Consider the following 15,974-nt stretch of genomic DNA (forward strand, 5'->3'; position numbering starts at 1 on the left):
CATTCACACTCTAATTTATTATCAAATTCTTAATTTACATCCCAGAATTAAATTACTCATTGGTACATCCATCCATACATAAAGATTATTGCTTATTCTTTCATGTATTATGGATTTTTCAAATATCCAAATTTAAATGTTATGGTTGGGGCTCAGTTTTTAAGATCAGAATTTGTATCATCAAGGATGTGTTATCCAAATTTTCAGGACAAATATGGAAGAAAATAGACTGATTTCTAAATAACCTATAAAGTCATTATTATATTTATATAATAAGTGTCTCTCTAGGTCTCTTTAATAAACATTAATAAATGAATATTAATTAGGCCTGCATTTAATGTGATTTCTCATGCCCACCTCTACTATTAAACAGTAAGACAGCACTGTTTTCTAGTAGAACATAAGTATAAATGACAAAAAGATGATTCCCCTAATTACAGACACTCCAGATATTTTTAGTACAATGATATCAAAGCTCATTAAAATTGGGATATGGAGCAAAATGAAGAAACTGTTTCTTTTTCATTCAGAAAAAAAAAAATTGGTTCCAGAAGGTAGGAGGCATAATTTATGTACAGAATGGCATATTTATTGACTGTTTGTCTGATGGGTTAAAATTATGCATCTGGAGCAGGTACAGAAGATGATCCTGAATGAACAGGCATCCTGCAATGCTTTGTTAGCGAGGCTGAACTGCTGCTTGAGTGCTAGTCTCTGCCAGCTGCACTTTCACTTGCTGTATCTTGTTGAGACTTGTTTTAACGATGCTTTTGGGGGTTCCAGAACTTAATTTTATATGTTAATGTGACATGCAGCCGTATATGTTATGGAGCTCCAGAGATGCCCATAGTCAAAAATAACTCCTTTCTATTGCCCTCCTGACTCTCACCCTAGGTATTAAAATGTTAACCAGTCCTCACCAAGGTATTCCCAAATCACTTTTTAGATGAGATCCAAAGTTTTATTTCCATTTTCATATGAGGAATTTGCATGCAATTTAAAAATCCATGAGGCTTATTTAATGATAAAGACTATTTGAAGATACAACTTTGAAAGCTTTTTTTTTTTTTTTTCTTGTGAAGGTAGGAGAGTTGAAGGTGGAATGGGTGTTTGTTTTCTAAAGTAAACTGCAAGAACGTGTATACTTTTCTGGTCTCTTTAGAATTCTTCTAATGAAGGTTTTTTTGTCAGTATTATCTAAATAATATAAATCTCAGGATGGTTTCACACAATTGTAGTTAGAACATTGATTTTAAAAAGTATCAATAAACTTCTCTTTAGAGACACATGCATTAAAGATTGAAAGAATAATGAAATATCTAGAAAAATTATTAACAATGCATTAAAATAACTTAAATGTCAGACCAGATATAATTATTGTATGATTTTATATATTTGTTTTTTTCTTTCCATTTCACTGCAGTGAGTTGATTCAAGATGTCTTAAGGACTCTTGGATGACAAATGCAGCTCTCTAAGTGTTACGAGTAAAATTTGAAAAGCCACCAGATCCCCATTGTGTATTTTTCCTCACCCAGGACGAGCATACCTATTAAATATATTACTTCAAATTTACTCGAATTTCACTTAGCTATATTTTATTAATAAATTTCCAGTTTATTAACATGATAAAACAAAAATAATTGTATTTTTCTTTCAAAAATGACAAAAAGATGGAGTGTGTTATCTACTTTGTATAATATATGTAATTAATACTAGGAAATGATATAGAATAAAATAAGTTTCATTTTTATATCAAAATATACAAGTTTTAAAGAAATACCATTGGATATGTAAACAAGGTACCGTCCTCATTTGTATGTGTTGATTGGACATTTCATTTACATCACATAGTAGTTTTCAACCAACTCTGTAGTGAAAATATTTTGTGAATCTGCCATTTTGGCTTGTTTTCTTTATGCAGAAATAAATGGAAATTTTGTTTTTATTAAATTCAATTTTGTTATGAGACCTTATGAATTGTAAATCCACCTCTTACAATTTCACTAAAAATAATTTATTTTCATTTGAGTCCGTTGTTTTAATGTTTTATGGTTAATCATGTACCACATCAGCTTAGTATTCATCAATGTATTTCTTCTCTAAATATTTGTCATTGTGTATATGCAATCAAATCACTCATTCATGTATTCATTCATCAATGTGACAAATATTTTTGATGCCAACTCTGAGACAACCACAAGGTCACTGTAGAAATTTATAGATAAATGCTAGTTGCTGCCATTGAAGAAACTGACAAATAGGAAGAGATCCAGGAGACATACTAAAATTATTATGTTGCACTGAAATGGTAATCACAATGTGAGAGGACTGTAGAAAGTTATTAGGCTCACATGGGAAAAGAATGCATTAAGTTGGAGTACCAGGAAAAAAGAACACGAAGAAGGCAAAAATTGAACTAGACTTTGACCATTGAAAATTGTTAGGAAGAATATCCTAGGTGTAGGAACCAGTATGTGTAAATATGTGGAAACATGGAGAAATATCTTGAGGACCTGAAGATAATCCAGTATACTTGAAGATAACAGAGATAGTATAGGAAATATGCATTAAGACTATGTTTAGGAATCTTTAACCATTTTATTGAAGACTTTGCAGGAGACAAGTAACAAAATAGAAGAGTAGCTTATTTATAGTGATTTGGCTATAGCCATTTCTAGTAGAGTTTAGGAAAACAGTTACAGAATGCAGGGGCATCAGTTCAGAGGCACTTACGGCAATCCAAATGAAAAATAACAAAGCCTTAATTGAAGAAGCAGTAGAGCTAATGAAAAAGAAGAGATGAATTGTAAGACTTTTATGTTATACAATGCTTGCGATTTGGCAACTAATTTGTTGTGAAGTACACAAGAATAGGGCTTTGTTCTTAAAGAGGCCAAGGCCTTGCTAGTGATATGAACAGGAAAAAAAGGGAACGGATCAAGACTGAAAATAAAGAGAAATATACTGATTTGGTTTTCAGGTCTATTGAATTTGTATGCCAGTGGAACATCCCAATAAAATAAATCAATGAGGAACAAGAGTGTAACTTGCAAAAGAATTAAACCAGAATAGGGGTAATAATTAAAGTGATAGAAATGAATGGATTGACAGCAGAGAACCAGAGATGTTCACATAAATGAAGAGAGGAGCAAGAAGCATTAGAAAAGGAGTAGTTAGAGATTTGAGTCCATTATAAATAATTAAAAACTAAGATAGAGTCAGGAAGTGACTGTATCATTAGTGAACCTTCAAGGACAAATTTCTTTCAGTAACAAGGACAGGTTGCAAGGACTTCTAAATTAGTAAGTAGTTAAGTAACACAGGAGAGAATAAGATTTGGGGAGTGGAACTGAACTGAGAAAGGTTGCAGGATGTGGTAAATTTGGTAGGGATCTAAGTGGATTGAGAGAAAAGCCAATGGAGCAACTTAAAAACTCCACAATGAGAGAAAAAAAAAATAAAGTGATAGAGTAAGATACTGAAAGGAGGACACTATTGAATCAGAGGCATATTTTGGGCAATTCATTCTGCTTCTGAGGTGGCAAAAAAAAAAGTAGGAAAGGGAAAAGAAAACTTTTGATGTGTGGTTTATGGCGAAGAGGTTTTTTTAAAAAAAAATGACTTTGGATGGCTTCTGACTTCTCAGTGAAATCTGGGCAAGACTGAGAGATACTGGTGGGGGAAATGTGATTCATCCAATAGAAGGATTGATGTTTTTTCATGCTACTAGTGTGAAAATCAGTTAGGGCTGCAATCATTTCAATTGTGTTTCATGCTTCTGGGCTGTATGTGATTCAACACTTGGAGATGTGGTTAATTGTAGCTTACTCTGTTCCAGGCGGTGTGGTTACAGCAAAGCAAAACAAGATCCAGAAGAGGAAAAGATGCATTTTCATAATGGGCACAGTAAGCAAATTGTAAAAAATCAAGAGAAAACAAAATAGAAGAGATTTTACTGTTATTTTTTTTATCTTCAGACAAGGAGATTTGTAATAACTGACCATAATATTGTCTTTACAAAATGTAAGTGTTCTCTTATGTTCTTGTAAAGCACATGGGCTTGGGGGCATTGCTGCCTGACTCTAGACAACAGCTGGAGGTTTGTTCAATTTTTAAAAGTACACCTTTATTATAATTATTTTTTTTTAAAAAAAACCTTTTCAATCAATATAAAAAGCTGTTATGTTTCAAAACAAATTTCCAGGCCAAATCTAATATTTTTGCAACATAGTCAGTAGAAATTTATCGTTAAATAACACCATAAAAAAATAACACCATCAGATGAAATGAATAAAATTTCTTAATATTTTTTTCTTTTTTCTCTAGCATTATAGTATGAATTTCCCTAAGCAGCTCCTGTAGCAACAACCTTTGTTCAATGATTCGAAAGTCTGTCCTTTTTAAAACACAGAAAATCATTTCGATAACATGCTTTAAAAATTAGCCTAAATGAGTTCTAATTAATTGCATTTTAATATGTGCATTTTTTCATAAGTAGTATAGCATTTGTTGATGTGCCAAGTAGATAATAAAGTTTCTTTTGTTTTTGTCACTTTGCTGTGACCATAAAAGTCAAAATCATTAAAGCCATAATTCATGCTGCAAAGCATTGAATCTGTTTTCATAAGTCCTGTATTATTTAATGGTATTTAACCTCAAAAAAAAAAAAAACCTCGTGAAATTGATAGTCATTAAATGTGATGAAACAGAAGCTCACAAAATGTTAGTCTTGTATAAAGCCATGCAGTAACAGGAGTAGAGTGAGAAGTAGAACTTCTCTTTTTCTTTTGACTTCTGTGTCAGCCTTACTGGATCAAAGTACCAGAAAAATTATTTAAAATTATTTTTTGTAAAACCAAAATTAATTATCTGTATGGTATTTTTAAAAATATACATTATTTATTTACTTATTTGACAGAGAGAGAGAGAGAGAGAACACAAGCAGGGAGAGTAGCAAAGGGAGGGAGAAGCAGGCTCTCCACTAAGCAAGGAGCCCGATGCAGGGCTCTATCACACCACCCTGGGATCATGACCTGTGCAGAAGGCAGATTAACCAACTGAGGCACCCAGGCATCCCTGTGATGGCATTTTAAGTGCAATGGAATAACAAAACAACAATGCACTAGCATTTCATTGCCCAGTTTAGTAAACAAAATTATTTTAGTTTGGCTCAGAGACTCTGAACATTATTGTGGAAAGCTATATCTATTCAAATATGCTGTCATATATGTATTTCATGTCCATGCCAAAAACCCAGATTTTTTAAATGATAAAAATGGCAAGCTATACAAATGACTCCAATAACTCAGGAGAGGAGCTATCCTTGCAGCTTGGCCATTTCTAGGAATTAGGGATTTAAGCCATAGTTGCATGTTAATAGTCTTTATGATTTCATTCATCCATCACAAGCACTTGTATTTTATTTTATTTATTTTTATTTTTTATTTTCTTAGCACTTTTATTTTAATGCACAATTGTCTTTCCAGTTAAACTGCCAGGAGTAAGAACTTACATTGATCCACACACCTATGAGGATCCCAATCAAGCTGTTCATGAATTTGCCAAGGAGATAGAAGCTTCATGCATCACCATTGAAAGAGTTATTGGAGCAGGTACAACACTGTTATAACCCAGACTTTTATTTATTTGTATTTTTTAAATTTAAATTTTAGGTACTTAACATACAGTGCAATGTCGGTTTCTGGAGTAGAATTCAGTGATCCATCACTTACATACAACTCATCCTAAGTGCCCTCCTTAGTACTCATCTCCCATCTAGCTCATCCCCCACCCACCTCTGAACAACTTCAGTTTGTTCTCTTTTGTGAAGAATCTCTTATGGGCAGTTTTCCTCCCTCCTTTTTTCCTTTCCCCCCCTTCCTATACATCCATCTGTTTTCTTTCTTAAGCTCCACATATAAATGAGATCATATGGTATTTCTCTTTCTCTGACTGACTTATTTTACTTAGCATAATACACTCTAGCTCCATCCATGTCATTGCAAATGGCAAGATTTCATTCTTTTTGATGGATGAGTAATATTCCTATATATATATATATATATATGTATGTATGTGTATATGTATATATATATATATATATACACACATATTTTTTTTCCTCATCCATTCATCAATCATCATTCTTTTTGATGGATGAGTAATATTCCTATATATATATGTATGTATGTGTATATATATATATATATACATATATTTTTTTTTCCTCATCCATTCATCAATCAATGGACATTTGGGTTCCCTCCATAGTTTGGCTATTGTAGCTAATGCTGCTATAACATCAGGGTGACATATACCTTTGAATCTGTAATTTTTTATCCTTTGAGTAAATACCTGGTAGTGCAATTGCTGCGTAGTCGAGTAGTTCTATTTTTAACATTTTAAGGAACCTCCATACTGTTCTCCAGAGTGACTACATTAGTTTGCATTACCACCAACAGTGCAAGATGGTCCCCCTTTCTACACATCCTCACCAACACCTGTTGTTTCATGTGCTGTTAATTTTAGTCATCCTGACAGGTGTGAGGTAGTTTCTCATTGTGGTTTTGATTTGTATGGTGAGTGATATTGAGCATCTTTTCATGTCTGTTATCCATCTGTATGTCTTCTTTGAAAAAGCTTCTATACATGTCTTCTGCCCATTTCTTAAGTGGGTTATTTGCCCGTTGGGTGTTGAGTTTGATATAATCTTTGTAGCTTTTGGATACTAACCCTTTATCAGATATGTCATTTGCAAATATCTTCTCCCATTCCATAGGCTGTCTTTTAATTTTGTTTATTGTTTCTTTTGTTATGCAGAAGCTTTTTATCTTGATGAAGTCCCAATAGTTCTTTTTTGCTTTTGTTTTCCCTGGGCTATGGTGACATGTCTAGTAAGAAGTGCCTCCCTCCCACCAAAGTCAAAGAGGTTTCAGCCTGTGTTTTTGGATTTTGATGGTTTCCTGTCTCACATTAAGGTCTGTCATCCATTTGAATTTATTTTTGTGTATGGTATCAGAATGTGGTCCAGTTTCATTCTTCTGCACATGGCTGTCCAGTTCTCCCAACACCATTTGTTGAAGAAACTGTCACTTTTCCAGTGGATATTCTTTCCTACTTTGTCAAAGATTAGTAGACCATAGGTTGTGGGTCCATTGCTGAGATCACTCTTCTGTTCCATTGATCTGTGTGTCTGTGTTTGTGCTAGTACCACACTGTCTCGATCACTACAGCTTTGTAATATAGCTTGAAGTCCAAAATTGTGATGCCTCCAGTTTTGTTTTTCTTTTTTTTCAGAATTGAAATCCATGAGCATGGAATGCTTTTCTATTTCTTTGTATCCTCTTCAATTTCTTTTGTAAGTGTTCTGTAGTTTTCAGAGGAAAGGTCTTTTACTTCTTTAGTTAGATTTATTCCTAGGTATCTTATGCAACAAACTTGTGCATGCTGATTTTATATCTTGCAACTTTGCTGAATCAAGTATGAATTTTAGCAATTTTGGGGTGAAGCTTTTCAGGTTTTCTACATAGAGTATCATATTATCTTCAAATAATGAAATTGACTTCTTCCCTGCTAATTTGGATGCCTTTTATTTCTTTTTGTTGTCTGATTGCTGAGGCTAAAACTTCCAGTACTGTGTTAAATCTAAGTGAAAGTGGACATCTTTGACTTGTTCCTGACCATAGGGGAAAGCTCTCAGGTCTTTTCCCATTGAGGATGATATTAGCTGTGAGTCTTTCATATATGCCTTTATGATATTGAGGTGTATTACATCTATCCCTACTTTGTTGAAGGTTTTTATCAGGAAAAGATGCTGTATTGTGTCAAATGCTTTTTTCTGCATCTACTGACAGATTATATGGTTCTTAGCTTTTCTTTTATTAATGTGGTGTATCATGTTGATTGATTTGCAATTATTGAACCACCCTGTGGCCCACTTGACTGTGGTGAATAATTCTTTCAATGTACTGTTGAATTTGATTTGCTAGTATTTTATTGAGAATTTTTGCATCCATGTTCACCAGTGATATTGGCCTTTAATTTCCTTTTTAGTCGGGTGTGTGTCTAGTTTGGGGATTGAGGAAATGATAGCTTTGTAGAATGAGTTTGGGAATTTTCCTTACATTTCTATTATTTGGAACAGTTTGAGAAGAATAGGTATTAACTCTTTAAATATTTGGTAGAATTTCCCTAGGAAGCCATCCAGCCCAGGACTTTTGTTGTTTTTTTTTTTTTTTTAAACATTGTATTTATTTATTCATAGAGACACACAGAGAGAGAGAGGCAGAGACACAGGTGGAGGGAGAAGCAGGCTCCATGCAGGGAGCCTGACGTGGACATTTGATCCTGGGTCCGGGATCGCCCTGGGCTGGAGGCGTCACTAAACCCATCACTAAACCCGTGGCTAAACCCGTCGCTAAGCCACCAGGGCTGCCCAGGACTTTTGTTTTTGAGAGATTTTTGATAACTTATTCAGTTTCTTTGCTGGTTATGGGTCTCTTCAAATTTTCTATTTCTTCCTGTTTCAGTTTTGGTAGCTTGTAAATTTCTAGGAAGCTGTCCATTGCTTCCAGGTCATGAAGTTTGTTGGCATATAAGCTTTCATAGTATTATTCTCTTATGATTGTTTGTATTTCTGTGGCATTGGTTGTGATCTCTCCTCAATCATTTATGATTTTATCTATTTGGGTCCTTTCTTTTGTTTTTTTTTGATCCATGTTTATATATAGAATGTATATGTCCATTTCTTCATCTAACATAGTATGTTTTTAAATCTTTTGTAACTGACTTGCTTTCAAAATAGTATGTAATTGATCATATTTTAATTATTCCTTCTGTGGAGATTATATTTAAACCAGCAAATGTTTGCTTTATAAGATTAAAAAAATAAATAAACCAACAAAAATTATGTATTTACAAATATAGGATTTTATCATCTACTGTTTTTCTATTCCATATATATTTTGTAGTGTCCAAAACTATTTACATAGTTTAGGCACTCAGTTATTCCATTTATGAATCATCTCTTCCTTAAAACTATTTCTTTTCTGTCCTATAAACTTTCCTCCTTTTCTCTTTTCATTAATTAAGGCACTGTTAGTGTAGAAAGAGAAGGAAGATGGAAGAGATTTTCAATCAGTTGAATTTAATTTCTCTCTAATGTTTTCATTAAGGTTTTTGTAGATGAGATGGATGAAGCTAATAACCCCCAGAGTGTTTTATGATCACCTGTAGATGATTTTTCCCAACGCACCACTTATTCTCTTAACAGTGATAATGAAGTTTGGACTCCTCCATTAATTCTGTTTTGTCTAAACCTTAATATTCTAGGAATACCATAGCATATTACTTAAGTTAGGACTTAAAATGAGTTTGTTTTTCCATCTTTATGACAAGGTGAATTTGGTGAAGTTTGTAGTGGACGTTTGAAACTTCCAGGAAAAAGAGAATTACCTGTGGCAATCAAAACCCTGAAAGTAGGCTATACAGAAAAGCAACGCCGAGATTTCCTGGGTGAAGCAAGTATCATGGGACAGTTTGATCATCCTAACATCATTCACTTGGAAGGTGTTGTGACCAAAAGTAAGTAAAATAAACATTCTATGTGTGTGTGTGTGTGTGTGTGTGTGTGTGTGTGTGTGTGTGATGAATATCTGGGTATCTTCTATTACGTTATTATGAATTTCAGGATAAAAAGAAAAGTAGCCACAGTAATGTTATTAAAATTTTCTTTATTATAATAGAACCTGAATTTCTATTTAGTTTTTCAAAACTATGTATTAACCCATTTACTATGAATTCACTAACAGGAAAAATGTATCCAGATAAAAGGAGTAGTAAATGTATCAACGTTTTTTTTTTATTTTGGCTCTTTCACTTTTTATCCTAATAAAATATTAACTTTAACATTTTGATTGTGGCATTGAAGTTTAACATTTGAAGAGTTACTATAACCATAGGTGCCCTGCCACTTTTAAACTGTTCTTTAAAGACAGATGTATTTCTTTCATTCATTTTTTTCATTGAGATCTTTTAATAATTTTAGGGAAATCAGAAGCCACAGAAGATTGGAAAAATTCATTGAGATTAATCATTTTCTTAAAGAAAATTTAATTTTTACTCAGAAATTATCTAAAATTTCACATCTCTTTTAAATTTGTATTTATGTCTTGTAAATGTGGTTATGTGACAAGCTTCCCATTACAAAGAGTTCAAATAATTTTTCATTCATCCAATCAGTATTTTTGGGTCACATGACTGAAGTCTTTATTTAAATTCATTTTTTCTTTGTCATTTCTATGTGTTTATATTCACCACTTTCTAAATCATCTAAAAATTTTAGCAAGGAACATTCTTTAGGCTTGCTTTTAATTATTTGTTCACCTTCCAGTTGCTATCAATCACGTTTTACATTATATATGCTAAATATGCATATCAGCAATATGTATTCAATGAATGCCACCAATTTAAGTAATTTCAATTTATTAGATATCCAATTATGCCACTTATCGACATAAGTGGATTGAATACCCACTTATTTAGCTTTTAAATATGGAAAACAAAATAGTAATAATAGAAACACAACTTTTTCACTATACAGACAAAAGAAGCAAGTCAAAATATTTGTATTTAACAAAATATTTGTATATAACAAGTTAATCCAAAATCATAATTTATTCACAGTAGGTCACAGATGAGAGAAGGTAGGAACCCCTTACAAGTTCTAAAACCGACCAAAGTGGAAGTTACCACATTGACGATTGGCTGAACTTTTGAATCAGCTTTTATTGCTAGATTGTTTTTTCCCATGTTTTAAAGAGATACACATTTCTAGTAAGAATTCTCCTAGAGAAATGTAGCATAGGAATAAAATAACCTGCAGAAAGGGAGGTTTCTTCAAAACTTAGGTGTGTTTCTTCCTCCAGATGCATATTCATTACTACCCCCTTGATAGTAACTCAAAGAATAACATTGTATTGTATTGTATTGCTTTCTATTGCTGGAGCAAGAAGGACAACCTAAAGTCATATCACACAATTAAGTTCCTAAAGAAAGGTGAGAGGTTGGGACAAGAGAAAGAAAGGTAGAGAATAAGGGGAAAAAATGCGTTTTTTTTAGTAATATGAGAAATTAAAATATTTTACAAAAATTGCACCCAATGATGAATGAGCAAGACTATTTGTAATGAGAATATGATGTAAAAAAGATCGTCCCTGGTATAATAAAATGAAATCAAAATTTGAATATGACTACATTGTATCTGAAGGAAAGGTTCTAAAAGGACATGAGTGATTGCATGTGGCACTACTGTAGGAACAAGAATTATAACGATAATTGATTATTTCTTATGCAGTAATGATGCTATATAATATAAAGCATATTTCTTAATTGTAGTCATGGTAATAATAGTAGGCAAATATTTGATACATTTCATTTCTTTATCTCATTCTTAACACGGCTGCCAAATTTAACTTCCTCAAATAAACTCTGACCATGACCTCTTCAGGATAAATGTGGTCTATAGGCAGCCAGTTTACCTTCTGTAATGAGTTCAGATTTAATGTTTGGAACAGTGCCAGATCACTATTACTATTATGGAAGATAGTATTGCATAATGGTCAAGAACATGGACTGTAGATCTAGCCACATACTGTAATTTTGGTTCTGCCATAAACTATGTGACTTTGAACAAGTTAGTTAGACATTCAGAAAACGTAGGCCTCATCAGTGACATGGGGTAAGAAAAGATAGTGAATAGTGAATTGGGGGAGAGGACATGAATACAGGTAAAGTCTAGAATGGGCAGGGCAAAGAACAGGTACTAAAACAATATATAGTGTTACTTTCTCCCTATATCTCTTCACTTTCTCCCTATATCTCTTCCTATGTTCTAAACTCCTTCACATGCATTGTTTCTTTTTTTTTTTTTTTTTTTTAGTCCATGTTAACATGCTTGATATTTTGACCTGCCAACATTGCCTCTTCCTCTGGAACTTACACTCTCATATTCACCACCTTTTCAATTCCTTCAAAACCCTTTCAAATTACATCACATCCATGAAACAATCCCTCATCACTTCACCCTAAAGTATTCCCTTCTTCTTTGAACACTGTGCCAACGTACAGATTTTTGCAATTGCCTCTAATGATCCTTCATTTGGCCAAAACTCTTATTCAAATCTTTCATTTCATTTTGTCCTTTTTGCATATATTTTTAACTCCCTAGCTAAAAAAATAAAATAAATAAAAAATAAATAAAAACATTTTAAAGTCTGATCCTAGAAGACCGAGAAGTACCCTAAATATTTATGTAAGCCTATCATACCTAAAGCTAAACCAATCCATAGTCATGTTAGTTAACATTTTGAGCTTCAATATCACCAATAAAAAGGGGAAATCATACCTAACTTGTATGATTGTTATGCAGATTGAATTAAGGTATATTTGTGTGTATGAACAAAACTGCAGGTAATTAGAATAGTGAATATTTATTTTAATCTAAGTGAATACATCAGATACTAGTGGATTAGTCCCCAAAATTATTAGTTTATATTCACCTACTTTTATAGATCCCTGATTTATTATACAAACTGTTTAATGTGAATGGATCATGGCTGAGGCAAAGTAAGACAACTAAATTTCTCATATTCAGTTAACTTAATTTGCCATATATTTTATACACACTTGAAACCTATATCAACAAATGATCTTATCTGAATTTTAGTCTAAAAAACAGTACTGTGGTTAGGAATACAGATTTGAAATTTCGAATCTCCTAATAAAATATTCTATCTGATGTTGCTGCCATGAAACTAAACATATACATAAAGCAAAATGAAAATATTAAAAATATTTCTGTCTTGTTTTCAGTTCTGTGTGAACTCGAACTGCATTTCCCCTTAATAAATGTACCTCTTGATGTTCAGCTGAGGAAGTCTTCAACTTGTTTTTAATTTACCATGTTGCAACTCACTTTATTTGTGTCCTTAATTTCATGCTCTCTGATCTGATGCTAATTTATTCAACAATTATTCTCAACCTGCAGCACACAGATAATGAGACATAAGTGCAACTAAATCTTGTGATTTTTCTGATTGAAACTGAGGTAGGGAGTCTGAAGTAGCACTCCTATGGGTGGTGTCATCATGAACCTTCATCTTTCCCCTATTACTGCCCTACGTGCCAGAAACATAGGCCCAAATTCAAATTCATTCTGTGATGTGTTGTTAAACAGGGCATATCATAGTTATATATTCTAGAGAGACTTCCTGACAAATGATGTAAAAAACCCTCAGATCTAGGCTTAATTGACTCATTCACAATACAAGATGCTTTAATGAAATATATACAGTGCCAATTTTACTATTTGTAGAGATTCAAAAATACAGTAAAAATGGGAAAATAATTTTCCCATTGCAGCACCTTTCTTTATGATTTATCTTTCCCCACTTATGGAAATTATTATCAAAATTGACTAAAGGAATACTTCTATTGAGTCTTAAATGATTTACAGTTATATTTCTTTTTTTTAAGATTTATTTATTTATTTATTCATGATAGACAGAGAGAGAGAGAGAGAAAGGCAGAGACACAGGAGGAGGGAGAAGCAGGCTCCATGCCGGGAGCCTGATGTGGGACTCGATCCCGTTCTCCAGGATCGCGCCCTGGGCCAAAGGCAGGCACTAAACCGCCAAGCCACCCAGGGATCCCCTATAGTTATATTTCTTAATCTAAGGTCATGGACAAATACATTTGGTTCTTTTGTAAAATAAATATATTTAAGCAATATATTAGAGGAACATTAGAGGAATCTCTCCGTATTTCTTTTTATTTCTATGTCTGAAGAGATAGCACATTCAATGATAATGGATTGTTTAAATTGTCAGATAATTTTGACTTATATAAATTTGTTATTTCAAATATAGTATTTCATTCTATCTTAAAAAGATACTTCCATTTCGCAGGCTCTTATTATATATTATCCAGGAACATTTCAACAATCTTCAAACTAGCCTTTCTACTTTTGTCTTTTCTCACATGAGCCCATTCCACAGATGTTATACCAGGGTAGGTTTTACTAAATCACTGCTTTCCTCTGATGCTTCATCACCAAACAAGCAAATGAAGCAAAACATATATACTTTGATGTTTAACCCACTATAATTTTAGCCATAACTGCATCTTTCACTATTTCCTTTCTATTAAAACTCTGTCGAGTTCTTGTTCTACCCCTTTGAAATATTCCATTCAGCCCTAGAATGTCCTCTCCACTTTCCTTGGCTCTACTTGACCTTCAAGATGAATTCAGATGTGGCTTTCTCCACGAGATCAGTGTCATTTATCTTCATTTTTCTTCCTATTCTCAGTGTCTGCCTTGCATACAGGAACCACTAAATAATGTTGAATAGCTCAGTAAAGAAAAGCTCCCCAGTTCCACAAATAGCTCAGTAAAAGAAAGCTTCCTGGTTCTACATTAGAATTTAAGCCTCAAAGAGCAGAGATTTTTGTTGCCTTGCTCACCAATATGTTCAGATCAGTGCTCAGCATGGGTAGTATTTCATGGATCTGTTGAATGAGTAAATTCTCAGCCAGAGACAATCTTATACACTCTAGTTGCATTTCTCTGCACTTTGTCTTGCTATGCGTGATATCATAGTTATCCCTCTGCACGTTTTATCATCCTTACTACAAAATAAGCCTCTTGAAACTGGTATGTTTATAGCTCCCCTAGTCTCTATCATAGGGCCAGACACATTAGATAATTTTAAAAAAAGACATAAATGATATTAAATGAGTGAATGACTAAATGCAGTTATGTAAACATTTAAAACTAGTTAAAGGTATATATAGTTTACATTTTATTCTTAAAACCTTATTCTATAAAACTATCAGTCTTTAGAAAAAAATAAATTCATATGAAGGAAATTGTTTGATAATCTTTTCACAGGATTTTGGATATAACAGCCATTACTACCACTAACAATTAACATTGCTTTAAGAATTTACTAAGCTTAATTCTCTTAATTTATTATTTCCTTTAATCTGAACAATAATGCTATGGTTTAGACACTAGTATTTGTTCTCATTTTACAGATAGGGAAAATTGACTTTATATATATATATATTTTGAAAATTAACTTTAAAGAGGTCAAATACCCCATCCAGTATCATAAAACTAGCATAATATAATGCCACATTTTTAAAAAATATTTTATTTATTTATTCATGAGAGACACACACAGAGAGAGGCAGACACACAGGCAGAGGGAGAAGCAGGCTCCATGCAGGGAGCCCAATGTGGGATTCGATCCCAGGACCCTAGGATCACATCCTGAGCTGAAGGCAGGCACTCAACTTCTGAGCCACCCAGGCGTCCCATAATGCCACATTTTAAAAACAGTTTTGTATACCTTCCAAGCCCAAGCTCTTAGAGTTTACATTACCAATTTCATATTTCAACACTCAGTATACACTTGACATTTATTTATTCAATGATTTTAACTGATCACCTAACACATGTCTTTTGCTATTAATCAGGATACAGCAGAAATTAAAAAGACTGAGTTCCTGCCTTTATGAAGTTTGCTTTGGGTGGGAGAGACAGAAACTAAGTGAATAAATACATTTATAATGTATTAAATGAGAAAATAAAGCTAGATGAGGAAATTAAGGATTTCTTCTATTGAGGGTTGGGGATTTTTATTTTATTTATTTCTATCTTATTTAGACCTCTCTGATAAGGCTTGAATGAAGTAAAGGCCTTACAGATATCCGGGGGCAAAATATTATAGAAATAAGGACCAGCAAGTCTCAAATGAGACTTGTATGGGATGTTCAAGAAACATTAAGGCCATTATTGCTTCAATGGAATGAGGGAGAGGAGACTGGAAAGAGCTTAATTTGGAAATGTACTAGGAGGGTAGATAGTGCACATTCTTTGGTCCCTGTAAAGACTATCTCTTAATCTGTGCT

At 33.1% G+C, this 15,974-nt stretch overlaps 1 protein-coding gene across 4 annotated transcripts in view; it reads left to right on the plus strand.

Annotated features, from left to right (window-relative positions):
• EPHA5 (EPH receptor A5) overlaps positions 1-15,974 on the plus strand; it is a 336,936-nt gene that overhangs the window by 288,739 nt on the left and 32,223 nt on the right. For all 4 annotated transcript variants that reach the window (XM_072748868.1, XM_072748866.1, XM_072748865.1 and 1 more), the window contains 3 exons: positions 3,841-3,908; positions 5,489-5,614; positions 9,399-9,584. In XM_072748868.1, the coding sequence (XP_072604969.1) occupies positions 3,841-3,908; positions 5,489-5,614; positions 9,399-9,584 (380 nt within the window). The remainder of the gene's footprint in view (positions 1-3,840; positions 3,909-5,488; positions 5,615-9,398; positions 9,585-15,974) is intronic.

The sequence above is a fragment of the Vulpes vulpes genome, chromosome 2, assembly GCF_048418805.1.
Source record: "Vulpes vulpes isolate BD-2025 chromosome 2, VulVul3, whole genome shotgun sequence".
Classification (NCBI taxonomy): Eukaryota; Metazoa; Chordata; class Mammalia; order Carnivora; family Canidae; genus Vulpes; species Vulpes vulpes.